At 46.6% G+C, this 16268-nt stretch overlaps 1 protein-coding gene across 7 annotated transcripts in view; it reads right to left on the bottom strand.

Annotated features, from left to right (window-relative positions):
- The window catches only part of phf14 (PHD finger protein 14), an 82183-nt gene that overhangs the window by 43804 nt on the left and 22111 nt on the right, over positions 1 to 16268 (bottom strand). For 4 of the 7 annotated variants that reach the window (XM_034545266.1, XM_034545270.1, XM_034545264.1 and 1 more), the window contains exons 12-14: positions 13688 to 13794; positions 13214 to 13345; positions 9690 to 9852 (exon numbers count right to left, since the gene is read on the bottom strand). In XM_034545266.1, the coding sequence (XP_034401157.1) occupies positions 9690 to 9852; positions 13214 to 13345; positions 13688 to 13794 (402 nt within the window). The remainder of the gene's footprint in view (positions 1 to 9689; positions 9853 to 13213; positions 13346 to 13687; positions 13795 to 16268) is intronic. The other 3 variants (XM_034545268.1, XM_034545272.1, XM_034545267.1) reach the window with 1 other exon arrangement.

The following is a 16268-nucleotide window of genomic DNA, read 5'->3' as shown; positions in this document are numbered from 1 at the left end:
AGCAATCTCTTCATATTTTTATGTTAAAGTCCGATAATGTTTCTTCCTGGAAAGCAAAACATGACGTGTAACCGAGTACCAACGGATTTCAACCAATTATATATCATGCAACATTTAGCAACAAGATGATGTGTGTGTGTGTGTGTGTGTGTGTGTGTGTGTGTGTGTGTGTGTGTGTGTGTGTGTGTGTGTGTGTGTGTGTGTGTGTGTAGTGTGTTATGGAGTCACACTCCACCCACTTTGTATCAGTCCAATCAAATGCAAAGGGTTGGATTTCCATCCTTAAATATTAATTTTCACGTGGGACTACGAGTACAGAAGCTAAAGACGCTCCAGCTTCCACTTCACTGGACTTTGAATGCTGCTTTTCTAGTAATGAATATCCAAACCACGTCCTTGTATAGAAGGACTCCTTCCAGCCCGTTCATAGAGAAGCCAGATGGAATTCAGTGCCCTCTCTTTGCCCAAAGCACTGCTCTCTTCATGTCAACAATACTCGCTCACCCCTTCCACAGCGAGTCGCGCTGTGGCCCCAAAGAGGACTTTCCCAACATGCCGCAGCACCAATCCCATTGGATCTGAGGGAGCTAAAGGTCTCCTATGGTCTGCAGTGTGCTCTGTCCTCGCAGGAGACTGAACAAAGCATGAAGGGAAATACGAAATCAAACATCCCCTTCTTGTTTTCTAGCGAGCGAGCGTCGGGAGCTGCTGGGGAGGGTTTAAAAGGGGAAGAAAAATTGACAACATATTTAAACAGATTGTGAAAACAATCCCATCTGTCGCCTCCGGCTCGCCAGATGGGGCACTTATCGTTAAGAAGGCTAACTGCAAGAACGCTGCCAATTGGCTCCTGCGGACCTCCGCGGTTTCTCCCGCGACTGCACCACCAAACAAATGAGATGATTTGGTTATTTCTGTATTGAAGTAGTGTCTGTGAAGTAATCTATGGGAAGGCCGGGGAGAGCAAGGTGCAGGTCAGCAGCTGGTTAACACACATAAACCCCCGCTCAGCCACACAGCACGGCTAATCTCAGGCTCTGCTCAGGTGAGGAAATTAAAACTGCAGGCAGTTTATAAGTCCCAGGCAAAATCAATCTTTTAATTAAGTACATCAGTGCGTCTTTAACAAGCATGAATCATTTCACACAGGATTAGAGAAATTAACAGAGCATAGGAAGTGGTAGTTACTAGATATATTAACTTAATTCTCATAATTTCCAACTGATTAATGGCATATGTTCATATTGGAGGATTTAATGTTATCACTGCAGTGGTAGAAGGCAGCAGTAAATCACGTCCTATTAGGAGGAGCATTTTATTGCCACCTCCAGTTAGCCTCTGGAACCTTGAATTTCCCTTAATTATCATTACATCAAATGAATGTGGTGCACTTTGCCACATAATATCTTTTAAGAACATGTAATTACAATGGAGAATAAAAAAAATCCTACATGGCACGGTGAAAACAACCCTTGACACTTTGATTTTAATAAAAACTGCGGCTACAAATAACTCATAATGCAATACTCTCTGCAGGAGGCGGTGTTTCACCGGTGCTCTGTTGAAAAAGAATATCTGATAGTGCTTAAATACAAGACCACCTATTAATAAGATCATATTTTCATGTAGGCCTCGTTTTGGCTCAATTGTTGAACAAGACCTAGTGTACAGATTTACCCACGAAGGGTAGGAGGCCAATGGGGGCCACCAAAGTTCACCTTCAAGGTTAAGTGCAGCCCAAAACCAACAATGATGATGATTATGAAGTTATAAGGTTTCACATGAACTCAAAGTAGATTTACATCAACAATGGACTCCATGGCCACGACGCAGAGAGGAGGGCATTGTAGAATCAAAGGGGTTTGAAGGGTTTAAACAGATGGACAACTGAATGCAACGTGTCCATTACAGCAGTGTTCCTCATTCATTATCTACAATGCTCCCGGGGCCGTGAACTTACAGGGACGGAGACGGGGAGGATTGTCCTCAATGTCTTAAAAACACAGACCTTCACATGACCATTCATATCCATACACCCAAAGCGCTTATGATGACATCATTTACTCGAGCACAGAAAAAATAAAAAAATAAAAATACTCAATTCAAAATGTTACCGCAGTAAAAGTCTAAATATATTTAAAGTACCAAAAGTCAAAGTAGATTCATGAGCGGAATGAGCAGCCTAAAGGTACTTTGTTACTTTCCATCACTGCTGGAGAAAACATCGTTCATAGTTCTAGCCTTTCATTTCTTTCTCAAAGTGCACCAGATTGATGCATTTCTACTTTGAAATGGACACATTTGTCCTCCAGGGGAGCATTCCCCCAGACCCCCAGACCCTAGAGTGCAGGCTCCACCCACCACTGTCACACAATCTCCTACATTCAGAGGCGACTGAAGGGGACTCAGCACTGGATCAGATGGAGGGTTCTAGAGAGGCTTTTCCTGTTCACGGCCATGGTGTTCCAGGGCCCTTCTAGCTCAACTGATGGCATATATATATATATATATATATATATATATATATATATATATATATATATATATATATATATATATATATATATATATCTGCATCAGGAAGTGAGATGAGTTACTGTTTTTTTTACTTCTTACTCTTTTAAAATGTAGTTTTACTATACTTTTTACTTGGTGTATTGCTTTTAAAGTAATATAGTAACGGTAAAGTAAAGTTTACAACGGAATGTTCTTTTCATCTTTGACTGAGACAAACTCAAAATAATGCCGATCCTCCCAGCGGTTGGAGGTTTCCTGTCATCCTCTCCAGAGGGGAACAGTCACTCATGCCTGCTGAGGCCATATTCACTTCACATGTTGTGAAGATGCAATGCAGACTGACCGTGTTTTATTTTGGAAATTAACTCTCCTTACGTTTCAGGTTCCGTGCCCTTCCTTTTGTGTCACCAGTCTGATTGTCATTCCTGATTGTGTCCACCTGTTTCCCCACTTCCCTCATGTGTACTTATAGTCTGTCTCCCCTTGTCCTGTGCCAGTGTGTCTGATCCTTCGTACTGCACACACGCCTAGTCATAGTCATGTCCAGGAACCTAGTGTTAGATAATTATTTTGTTCCCGTTCATCCCTCTTCGGAGGAGCTAGTCATTTCCAGGTTTTTTTCCCTGTGATTTTTTGTTAGTCGTTTCCAGGTTTTTTTCCCTGTGATTTTTTGTTAAGAAATAAATATACTGTTAGTTAAACCTCCACTCTGTGTCCGAGTCCTCCTCCACAGTTCCCGCCGCGTGACAGTACACACTGGCCAGAATGGACTCGGCAGAGAAGGACCAGCTAACTGCGGCGCTGTGCGCTCAAACCTCAAGGCTGGCGCAGCATGAGGATCGGGTGGCTAGCCTCGATCGAGGAGTCAGGGGACTAGCTCAAAGCCAGGAGGGATTTAAAGCCACCATGACCACGCAGGTGGGACTTCTCAGCACCCAGGTGGAACAGATCTTCACCCTCCTCGCCACGAACCCAGCTGCTGCTCTCGAGCAACCTTCCACGCCTTCTGAGCCCTCTCCTGTAGCCATACATGCTGACGCATGCACCCGGCTGGCACCCCCGGAACGATACTCTGGGACCATCGGACAAAGTAGGTCATTCATTGTTGAATGCGAAATGCACTTTGAGCACTCTCCTCTTCACTTTCGCACAGAGAGATCCAAGGTCGCCTTCATGATGTCGCATCTCACGGGAAGGGCCAGATGTCGCCTCAGAGGTTTGCCGACGCTCTCAGACTCTTCTTTGACCCTGTAGCGACAGACCGAGAAGGGGCTAGGGAGCTCAGTCGGTTGAAGCAGGGAGGAGAGCCCGTCTCGGAGAGCGGGTGGAACAACACAGCCCTATACGATGTTTTTCTGAAGGGACTTTCAGATCCGATCCAGGATCTCTTGGTCCCATTGGACCTCCCTCCGGACCTCGATTCTCTCATCGCCCTCGCTATCCGCACAGATAACCGGAAGCAGCAGCGCGGGTCCAGGTCGACAGTCACTGCATCGGATTCCTCAGCGGCTCTCTGGCAAGCCAGACCACGTCGGATCTCGCCTGAGCAACTTTCACGACCTCCCGCCGGAGGAGAGGAGCAGCCCATGCAGATGGGAAGGACCCGGCTCTCTCAGGCGGAGCGGCAGCGGCGCTATCAGGAGGGCAGGTGCTTTTACTGTGGTGAGCATGGCCACCTCATTGCCGCCTGTCCCATGAAGGCCAACCTGTCGGTGAGTCATGTCACAGCAGTTACTCTCACCCCACGACGATTAACCACAGTGAGGATTAAGCACCACAATAAAGACCTTGAGCTGGGAGTGCTGATTGACTCCCAGCTCAAGTGAACAATGCGCTCAACGGGAGCGCATTGTTCACTATAACGCATGTTACTGAACCAGTAGATCATAGGGAGCACATAGGGCTGTACCTTATCCACTCACCTCTTCACCATCTCATCCTCGGGTATCCGTGGCTAGTTTGCCACAACCCACACGTAGATTGGCGCACCGGGGACATTTTGGCGTGGGGGGAGAGTTGTAGTAACCAATGTCGGGAAACACAGCTCCAAGATAGGAACCCTATTCTAAGCAGTGCTTTTACTCACTCGGTTCCAGACTCGGAGATCTCCGATCTGAAAGCGGTGCCAAGTTGCTACCATCATCTCGCGGAGGTTTTTAGTAAAAGCAAGGCCACAGCCCTACCTCCTCATCGCGCATATGACTGCCCCATTGATCTCCTGCCCGGCTCCACCATCCCGAAGGGTCGTCTTTATTCGGTTTCTGGGCTGGAGAGGCAGGCCATGAAGGACTATATTGAGTCTTCTCTGAGAACAGGGTTGATCCGACCTTCCTCATCCCCAGCAGGGGATGGTTTCTTCTTTGTGGGGAAAAAGGATGGAACTCTTCGCCCCTGCAATGACTATAGCCCGCTTAACGAGATCACAGTTAAGAACAGATATCCCCTTCCCCTCATGACTACAGTATTTGACCAGCTTCAACAGGCACAGATTTTCACCAAACTGGACTTACGCAACGCTTATCATCTGGTCCGCATTAGGGAGCGGGATGAGTGGAAAACAGGATTCAACACGCCAACCGGACATTATGAATATCTGGTCATGCCTTTTGGTCTCACCAACGCCCCAGCAGTTTTTCAGTCAATGATACACCATTTTGTGTATGTTTATATTGATGACATTCTGATTTATTCCCCCGACCTAGACACTCATAGGAATCATGTTGAACTCGTCCTGCAACGTCTCCTAGACAACGGGTTATACGTTAAAGCAGAAAAGAGTGAATTTCATGCCAATACTGTCTCCTTCCTGGGCTTTATCGTAGCCCCTGGAAGGGTTCAGATGGACCCGGCTAAAGTAAGCGCTGTAGCCAAATGGCCAACACCTGATAGCCGCAAGAGGGTGCAGCAGTTCCTCGGTTTTGCCAACTTTTACAGGCGGTTTATCAGAGGTTTCAGCGCAACAGCAGCTCCGCTCCATGCTCTCACTTCTCCGCAGGTATCGTTTCACTGGTCCGCGGATGCGGACGCAGCCTTCCGAGAGCTTAAGCGGCGGTTCACCACCGCACCCATCCTCACGCTCCCCGATCCCGCTCGCCAGTTCGTGGTGGAGTTGGACGCCTCTAATAACGGGATCGGGGCCATTCTCTCCCAGCGAGCAGAGTTGGACAACAAGCTTCACCCCTGTGCTTTCTTATCACGACGACTGACGGCGGCGGAACAGAACTACGGCGTGGGAGATCGTGAGCTGCTGGCAGTGAAGGTGGCGCTGGAGGAGTGGCGGCACTGGCTGGAGGGGGCACAGCACCCATTTCTGGTTTGGACAGACCACAAGAACTTGCAGTATATCAAGAAAGCCAAACGTTTAAATTGCTGCAGCCGCTGCCCATTCCATCCCGGCCTTGGGCAGAAATCTCTATGGACTTTGTCACGGGGCTCCCGATCTCCAAGGGTAACACCACGGTTTTGACCGTGGTGGACAGATTCTCTAAGATGGCTCATTTTTTAGCCTTACCCAAGTTGCCGTCAGCTAAAGATATGGCGGATATTATGATGAACAATGTGTTTAGGAGCCACGGATTCCCCCAAGACATTGTGTCGGATCGGGGGCCCCAATTTGTCTCAAGGTTCTGGAAGGAGTTCTGTAAGCTCATCGGAGCCACCGTTAGCCTCACATCTGGGTACCATCCTGAGGCTAACGGCCAGGCGGAGCGCCTCAATCAACAGCTGGAAACCGGCCTCCGATGCCTGGTGGCACAGAATCCTGCGTCATGGAGCCAACACCTGACATGGGTCGAGTACGCGCATAATTCCCTTCCCACCTCCGCCACTGGTATGTCTCCCTTCCATTGTGTGTTTGGTTACCAACCCCCTGTTTTTTCCTAGTTCGAACCAGAGGTGTCTGTGCCCTCCGCCCATGCCTTAGTCCGTCGCTGCCACCGCATCTGGGCAGCAGCACGCCAGACCCTAATCCGACAGGGGGACAGGGTAAAGAGAGCAGCAAGAGGAGACCGGCACCGGTATATCAGTCCGGCCAGCGAGTATGGCTCGCAGCCAAGGAACTACCCTTACAGGTAGAATCAAGAAAGCTTGCTCCACGTTTTGTCGGCCTGTTCCCCATCTCGAGGATCATCAACCCAGCAGCTGTGCGTCTTCGCCTGCCCCGGTCCCTCAGAGTACATCCTACATTTCACGTTAGCAAGATCAAGCCAGTCAAGGAGAGCGCCATGATGCCGAACCCCAAGCCACCCCCGCAACATGATTAATAACCGCCATGTAATTACTGCTTTGGGAGGAGTGATCCCTCACACGATGGCTACTGGGCACCGGTCAGTGACAAAACAACCTTCGGGTAATTTGGCTGTGTATTTTTCAAACCTCAGAGAGACCTGCCGCACAAAGTTCTTTCATTTTCAGAGTCATCAACTCGTGCTTCAACTGGCTATCTCTGAAAAACACCTTTGCTTAATTAGAGCATTGGGGGCGGGGGGGACTGAAAGCTGCTGACGGTGAGAAAGGCTCAGTATTAAAACTTGATCCACGATAGAGCCGGACCAAAGCCTGGCTGCGTTTCTTTTACACCGAAGAACAAACGTGTGCCAGCGGCTCGTCCTTGCATGACGCTCCATCTGGACAGAAGGTTGTTGGAGCGGTCCATCTTATGCAGGGCATTCATTTTACAGCTGTGACATTACATACATGCTGAAGACGTTTCAGCTCGCGGGTTGACTTTGACGGTTCTACTGTGGACCATGAAGAACAGCCACGAGGACCTCAGCTGCATCAAGGTGGCGCCGAGCTCTCAAAACTAAATGTGTTTTGCTCTTTCCTGACACACATGCACACTCTCTCACACACACACACACACACACAGGAGGTTGATTAGCCAGTCCTGATACATTAAAACGTGGCTTTAGAGAAGTGCCAGTGCTCCGGCGCCCTGGTAAAAGCATAACAAATGCAAAGCGGGGCCCTTTTAGCGTCTGCCATGGCGCCTTGCATATGAAGATAAACGCTGCACTGAAGTGCCTCGCCCGAGTGGCTGTGGCCGCGAGGAAAAATCAGAAAGCTGCTTAATCCCCGAGAGCTCCAGCAGGGTCCTCGGCACATGTCTGGGTTTCCGAACCTGAACAGAGGAACACATTAACCCAGACAGCCACTGTGCTCCAACACACTGCGCCGTTTCCCCTCTAAGACAGATAGGCTACAGAGAGCGGAGGAGTGGCTGAGGCACTTCCTTTGTTTGTAACAGAGACGGCTTTCGGTGGAATCGACTCTGCTGTGAGCGTCCGCGGTCACAAGAGGGAAAGTTCACTTCAGGTCCCAAGTGAGTGGCACCGGGTCACACATTGACAGTGGAAAAACAAAAAGGGAAGTGAAAGACATTCCCCCCTCCACCGAGCTGTCAGATATCAATCTGGAGTGTTTCTTGAGGGAGCGGGGAGGCTGCTCCGTATCGCAGGATCAGAGAGCATGGTCGGTACAGATAAGTGGGATCCAGTGAGGGATGGTCCTGTTCCCTCTCAATGCTGACAGAAAATGTTTCACCACAAGCGGACACAGTCCCCATGCCGTCGCTCCTTTTAAAAGCCCGGAAGAAAAAAGCAGCTGGAAGGTAACACACAACAAGAGTCGTAGCCTTTAAAACCACATGACCATCCACTTATGTCACTGGTGCTGATCATTTGAGCAGTCGTTTAGGGTGTTACTGAAATACCATCTATTATTGATCATTTATCATCGTCATGTTTTAAGAAGATTTTTGCCAAACCTTAAAGGCATTCTGGGGAAAAAAGAAAACATCAAGAGGTGTGATGGTGTGTAATTCCTGGCTACATGCTCCCAGCTGAGCGGGGGCGGCAACTGGGCACAGTCGCCGGTTGGGGTTCAACGATGCACTCAGCCGGTCACTGGCAGCAGTAGCAAACAGGCAATAAAAGGGGAAGCCACTGCAACCACGAGGGGTCCTTGAGCATGCAGCCGCAACTGGCCACCCAAATGATTAGATAGACATCGAGGTGCACACTCACTCACTGACTCATGGTCACATGATCCTGCTGGTGGAGATGATTAAAAAATACAAAATACAAATAAAATAAACAAGCATCCATGCAGCTTTACAACAATGCAATAGATGTAGGAATCTACATTCTTGGAGAAATTCACAAAAGCTTAAATTCTTCATAGATCAGAGCCTCATTCAGGTTGATGTTTTGGCATCGAGCTGACCAACTGGATTTAATTCCAAAAAGTAATCAGTAATGAGGCGAGTTACAGTCAGTTTGTAGAGAAAGCTGCTCAATACATAATCATGTGGGTGCCCTTTGCCATTCACTGTGTCTTGTCTCTGTACAACATTCAGTAGTTGAGTTGGTGGACGAGGACTTCATAGTTACGTCGCTTGAATCGTTCAACATAAATCTGACGACACAGCCCCCCCACCCCCCCCCCCCCACCCACACCCCCCTTGTGGAGGATGTCCAGCTCACTGAGTGTGAGTGACAGAGTTTCTTGTGTGCACATGGACACCTGACCATTGTCTGTCTTTACACCCCTTCTGAAGTTTGGACTGACATTTAACTGGACTTGTGCTCAACCTTGAAGAGGCTTGATCTGAATGACTGTGAAGTGCACAAATCATTTGATTATTTCCCCCCATAAAACCCTACACATCACTTTGTACAGTAGATGTAGACATCCGTGCATTCATCCTGTGGAGGCATGATGCTTTGAGCTGCAGCCCTCCGAGTTTCAGTTGCTGCTGCTGCCCCGTATTTCTCTTTATTCTTTTCAAACACCTTAAAAACCAAGAGACTATCTTTGAAACAGAGTCTCTGCAGGGCATAAAATCACATACATATACAAAAAAGGTTTTCTGGAGTGTGCGACTGCACAGAATGATTTTAAACATTTGTTTCTAGTATTTCCCAGCAGGCCTTCCTGCTCTTATAATCAAATGAAGTGAGAACAACAACTGTGTCCACTGACGTTGTATTGTGTAACAGAAGTTACAGATGTTTATCCTCTGCCCATGGGAACCCACTATCACCTTGTTCACCTTTCTGATAACCTTAAAGACTCAAGTTAATTAGTTGTGATCAATGCAGGTCGATCAATCGGCTGCACTCTAATTACAACTGATCACTTTCTTAAATTCTCAGTGTGTCAATACACACCGTGCCTCTCACTTGATGTTTCTTGGGCTCCGGGGACATCTCCTGTGGGATGAATTTGATCGGTCCTTTGATCTGCCTCCTGGACCTCTTGGTGCCGTCTGGCAGCGTCTCCATGGCGATATCGGCCTCATCGCTGCTGGCCTGGTCACACTCGGAGCATTGCCTGAGGAGAAAGAAGACAACTCCTCTCACTGAACTGTATTGATTTTTATTATCACAGACCCCAATCTATACTGTAAAAAAACAACAACTAAACAGCTTCTTCTCATCAAAAGAGGAAATAAAACGGAGGGCTGAGTGAAAAAAGAAAATCAATAAACAAATATGTTCCCCAGACTGAAATATCTTGACTGATATTGGATTGATGCAAATCTCAATTGTGGGTCACCATGAGTCTCTCAGCTCGCTCCATGATCCAGCACCACCATTAGGTCAGAGTAGCTGATGACCACCAACCAGCAGAACTAATGATTCCCATCATCCTTTGCTGCACTTTGTGTTAGCTGCTAATTCGCTAATGTTAGCTCACTGTGCCCAAGTACAGCTGCTAGCATTGCAGTGGAAACCTGATGACATATTGTGTGTAGTTTGTGTGTTGATGCTGTTGTTGTTTGTGACGACATTATTTCTAACATCCATCCATCCATCCATTATCACCCGCTTATCTGGGGTCGGGTCGCGGTGGCAGCAGGTTCAGCAGGCCGACCCAGGCTTCCCTCTCACTCGCAACACTTTCCAGCTCATTCTGGGGGATCCCGAGGCGTTCCAAGGCCAGCCGGGAGATATAATCCCTCCAGCGTGTCCTCGGTCTTCCCCGGGGCCTCCTACCAGTTGGACGTGCCCGGAAAACCTCTAATGGGAGGCGTCCAGGAGGCATCCTGACTAGATGCCCGAACCACCTCAGCTGACTCCTTTCGACACGAAGGAGCAGCGACTCGACTCCAAGCTCCCCCCTGATGTCCGAGCTCCTTACCCTATCTCTAAGGCTGAGCCCGGCCACCCTACGGAGGAAGCTCATTTTGGCCGCTTGTATCCGAGATCTCGTTCTTTCGGTCACGACCCAGAGTTCGTGACCATAGGTGAGGGTTGGAACGTAGACCGACCAGTAAATGGAGAGCTTTGCCTTCCGGCTCAGCTCCCTCTTCACCAAGACGGACCGGTACAGCGCCTGTTTTACTGCTGCAGCCGCACCGATCCGCCTGTCGATCTCCCGCTCCACCTTACCCTCACTCGTGAACAAGACCCCGAGATACTTGAACTCCTTCGCTTGGGGTAGGCAGTTTGCCCCCACCTGAAGGGAGCAATCCGCCGGTTTCCGGCAGAGCACCATGGCCTCAGATTTGGAGGTGCTAACTCTCATCCCTGCCGCTTCGCACTCGGCTGCAAAACGCCCCAGTGAATGCTGGAGGTCACGGTCCGAGGAGGCAAACAGGACCACATCATCCGCAAACAGCAGAGAGGCGAGGGATCCTCCTCTGTTGCTCTCCTGAAGGTTTCTTCCCTTTTTTCCCTGTCAAAGGTTATTTTTGGGGAGTTTTTCCTGATTCGATGTGAGGTCCTGGGACAGGGATGTCGTATGTGTACAGATTGTAAAGCCCTCTGAGGATAATTTGTAATTTGTGATATTGGGCTATACAAAATAAACTGAATTGAAAATAAACTGAATGTCTGCACACATGAATAAAGAGGCATGAAACCTGCATTCAAGGGACACTGAGCGCGTGTCAGTCAAAGTAAACAGACTGAATTATTGTGTGAGTGTTGTGTGAGTGGAGCAGATGGTTATCGTCGTGTTTTGGTGATGATGATGGATCACACATCTCCATTTCTGAGAAGTAGCACACACAAGAGAAATGGAGGTAAACGTCACCAGCTCCCGGACTTGGTTCAGCATTTGCTAAAGTCTACACCCAAACCTTATCAGATGTCCTTGCCAATACACAACCCCATGAGATAATACTGAGATGTACTGCATCAAGTCAGCGTCAGTCCTATAACTGAATACACTTCCCAAAACAAGCCACAGAAGAGCACTGTTAATTTTCAGTCAAATAAAAGCACAAGTAATTACTCCAGTCACAGGCAGATTGTGTGAGACAAACACAAACGCCTATTGTATTGTGACACCAGCTGCATATCCTTATGTCCTTAATTCAGCAGAGATTCTCTCTTTTCTACTTCTAACAGAATATCTCAGAGCTATCATATGTGGGGGAGATGCACTAAATCTCCTGTCTAGATAAGGAAGTGCAGTAGCTGAGAGAAGAGACTGACATTTCTACCATCTGATAATCCCGCTGCCACCGACTGGCCTTAAATGTCAAAACTAATGGGACTAAACATCCTCTGGATCCCAATGTGTCGCTACTGCGAGCAGACGGATAATGAATATGTAAAGCACTCTTCTGTTCATATTCACACAGTGAAGATGTTTTATGATGTCAGGGTTATCAAAAGTATAGATCTTTCTTGAAATATAATAATACAATCTCCAACAGCTAATCCGAATACCCTGCTGGTACAATGTAGTAATGTGAGAGATCCACAGCTGAGCATTTACATGTCGGGCTGTGAAATGGTACTTGATGTTCAGCAGAGTTGACCCATTAGTAACGCATTCATTAAGTGTCCCTTTAAGTCCTATTGAAGGACGGTTAGTCAAACAAGATGACCGACCTCACTGTGGCAGGCTTTATGTCCTGATGACCGTGTGTACAAATGTTTGGAAGCATAATGCATTCGGATGAAGAAGTTAACCTGGTCAATTCAGAAAAAAACACACTTATGACGTCTGTTTGGAGAGTCGACTCGAGATGCATGTGGAAACTGAAAGTCCTCAATAAGTGCTAGAGGAACAACCTTGACAACACGTGGAGCAACTAACTTCATCATCTGGATTCATTCCCATGCATGCTGCTCGGTCCTCCCTAACAGAGTTTATGGACTTGCATTATGGTGTGTTCCAGCTCTAGTCAGTACAAATGAAGATCAAGCGAGGGTGAAGTATAACGCTATCGTGATGTGTTCAAATAAAATGTAGGTTTTGGCCAGACCTTGAACAAATCCAGTTGGTTGACGGAGATGTTTTCACAGCAATATTAAATAGATAGAGAGGGAACTATGAGCTGTTTAACTTCCTAACACTTCTAAGCTTATAATGCATCATCTAAAGCTACTAATGCAAAGGTTTATTTCAAATAGTTAGATATATTTACGAATCATTTGAAAACTAAAGATGAAAGTAACACATATTTAGAATTTCTATATATGTATATAATATTCTGACTTCTGTCTGGTTGAAACAATTTTTTTGGGAGCCGGGACTGTGGTGAAAGAAGTTAGTCTGGAGTCTGGCTGTCAATTATCCTTCAGAGCAACAACATGTCAACAAGTTAGATTTAACAACAACAACAAATGAAAGTGATGTAAACGATACACATGTACCTTGTCACGGACATTAACGGAGACTACGTGATTTACAGGCCCCTAACCTTTAGGTCCCCTAAGCCCCTCGTGTCTCTCACCAGTAGCTGTTCTTGGTCTTCTTGGGCATGCGTGTGAGTGGTGGCTCCAGGCAGCCCAGGTGGTAGTAGAGCTTGCAGGTGTCACACAGCACCAGCAGATGCTGGTCCTGGTTCTTCTTACAGATGCCACAACTGCAGGAAAACATGTGAAATAATGCGTGAGAAAAAAGGTTGGTTATTGGATATTTGGCAGGAAAAGCCGTGTTTTGAGAAACAGTGTGACATAAAAGCCTCATTCATTTGAGCCTTTCCTTAAAAAAGGGATTATATATATAGATTTAAAAACACACATGCAACCCTAAATGGTTGATAAACAATGATGGGCGTCTGCAGTGCAACACACATTTCTGCCTCTGGCATTTGATATTTAAAACAACTGCACCCTAGTTTCACTATATTTACTTTATCATTTAACCTTCATCTTTAATCCTTCCTATTTGTTGCTTAGCATCTCTCAGGACACCGTGTGTTCACCTGTAGAGGATTGCTGGCAGGCTGGATGATTTCCCTGGGGATCCTCCCTCCTTCTTGCTGGGCTTCCTCTCTTTTGGGGCTTTCAGAACAGCTGGGGTGTTCAGTTTCTGCCAAAAAAAAAAGGTGCACACGTGTGTTCATGTTACACCTATGAACAGAAACATTTCTTCCCAAAACAGTGGCTTTACCCAGACCCTTTCCTCCTGGTAACCCACAGAACACGCCGTTTACCCACGGATTGTTACTTTCTGAAGGAAGTGGTTCTAATCAAAAGTGTCAACTCGATCTTTCAGAATAAAGTTAGAAAAGTTGATACGTTGCTGAATCGTGTAGGTTTTGAAGTCAGGAAAACAATTCCAGCATCCCAGAGAGTATTTGACATCCCAGTCATTTCTGTGCTCACACTTGAAAATGTAATACAGAAATAGTAATAATAATAGAAAGAGACTGAACACCCTCCCATATTCTCATTCATCATTTGTATTGTTCTTTAATTGTTTTGTTTATTCACATGGCATAAGTTCATCGGCAATAGAAACTGACATGTTTTATGCACTTAGGTTGCGCTGACCTTTTGTATTTTTGTGCTTTCAGGTGGGTAAAAGTGGTGGAAAACTGTATAAAACAACACAAATGTATCATAAGTGGAAGAGTAATGGACAATCAGGAATGAAGATAATGTATGAGAAGAATGTAATCAGTTGTGTTAATGTACATATGTCGCTAGCGTAAATGAAGTTGTGAGAGCAACAGTGGAAGCTGACATGTGATGTGTATCGGTATTTAAGACAGAAGGAGAATGTTCACAGCCTGCAGTACGTGGCTACGTTGTGTACATGTATTCCTGTGCTTTCAGAGAAGGCCCATGAAGTCACTGTAACCATGAAAAGTACTGCGCAGCAACCCTGAGATTGAGACGTAAACCATTAATATCAGATTTTGCTTCCTAAATGTAATCTAATGTTAAATTCACTTCAACTGGTTGTGTGTTTTGGCACAGAGCTGAGAGGCATCATCTTTTTAGCAAGCATGGGGTCTGTTCGTCCAATCAGTTTTAGGAAGAGTTCCTGTTGTCGATAAGGAAAGGGGACAACTGTTTATCATCTAATGTGCAGCCTCGTCTGTCTCTGAGAAAATTAAATTCTACCACACCCACTACACCCTTGGAATGAAAAGTAACATTGTTGAACAAGTGACACTTCATTGATCCCCGGCGTTGTGATTGCTAATAGTTCAGACTGTCCAAATAAAGTGTGAGCCAAAGCAGAGCTGTGAAAGAGTTGTGAGGGGAAGCTCTTACATGTGGCAGGTGAAACGCAGCAGCAGACAGACAGACCAGCCATGTATCTCAGGTGCATTGCTGCCACGCAGGTTAATTAGAAAACTTATCTGGTCGGGACCAAGTTTGTCACTAAACAGACAAGGTTTCCCCTGAGGAAGCTCTAATCTGGGCGTGCTCGCTCTGCCTGCAGCGCCGAGGGAGCGTCCCCGCGGGGAGGCCTGATAGATTGGGGGGGCGGGGGGGGGGGGGGGGGGGGGGGCCTCAACCTGGACCGCGGTCGGACCGAATCCGACCACGAGGCAGTGTCTCGACTGCTGATACGGAGCAGTTTCAACATCTTTAACATGCTTTATCAGACGGATGAAGACGTTTAAAAAGGTCCAGGTTATAAAAGGTGAGTGGAAGCAGCCGGCGCAGAGACGCTTTAGGCCGTCTGGCTTCCTGCTCCACTGCTGTGTCCTCGGGGAAAGATGGAAACATCACAGTGCAGGAGCAGACTGGATATGTACATTCATTATATAGAATAAGCCATTAGATTAATCAAAACAATTATCTGTATATCAATTGATACAAATGAACATATTGTCAGGTGGTATCTATGTATATATGTGTTAATGTTAATGTACATTGTGTTTTACAGAGGAAAGCAAATCCATGTTTAGGTCAAGCCTGATGTTGCCCAACACACACACACACACACACACACACACACAGTGAGGCATACAGTTTATGAATGAAAGACAGGTATGCCAAAAGGCATTGGAAGTGAACAATCCAAATCGCTGCACCCCTGGTAATAATTTGCTTCATAATAATGGCAGACTTGTAGCCTCCTACAGTCTGGCCTCTCCCAGCAGCCAGCTGATGTCAACTCAATTCCTCCGTCATGATGATAATGTTCAGTCAACCCCATTTTCTCAGCCTCCACCTTGGGATACGTTTTACAACCGCTCAACAGTGTTGCTGTTAGTGCTGGACGACACGGAGGAAATCAAAAACATGTTGGATCAAACACCTCAATATTCATATCGGGACTATATTGCTAGGTGAGATATTTTTTAAATGTGGATATAATGACTTGAAGGCAAATAACAGTGAGTTCAGAAAATCGGATCACTTTACTATAATGCAGCCTTTAAAACTAGGAGAAGACTAAACCATATTATACTATGACTATATCCAAAAGCCTGAGAGGATATCAACCTTTCAAGTCTCAGACTAAAATCCGCCTTAATTTGATATTTTCTGCTTCTCAAACTATGACAATTTGCTGCTTTACACGGTTTTCCATCATTATGA

This window comes from Cyclopterus lumpus, chromosome 11 (assembly GCF_009769545.1).
Source record: "Cyclopterus lumpus isolate fCycLum1 chromosome 11, fCycLum1.pri, whole genome shotgun sequence".
In the NCBI taxonomy this organism is placed as follows: Eukaryota; Metazoa; Chordata; class Actinopteri; order Perciformes; family Cyclopteridae; genus Cyclopterus; species Cyclopterus lumpus.
Note: the sequence above shows the minus strand (reverse complement) of the source record. Positions and strands in the feature narration are given on the sequence as shown.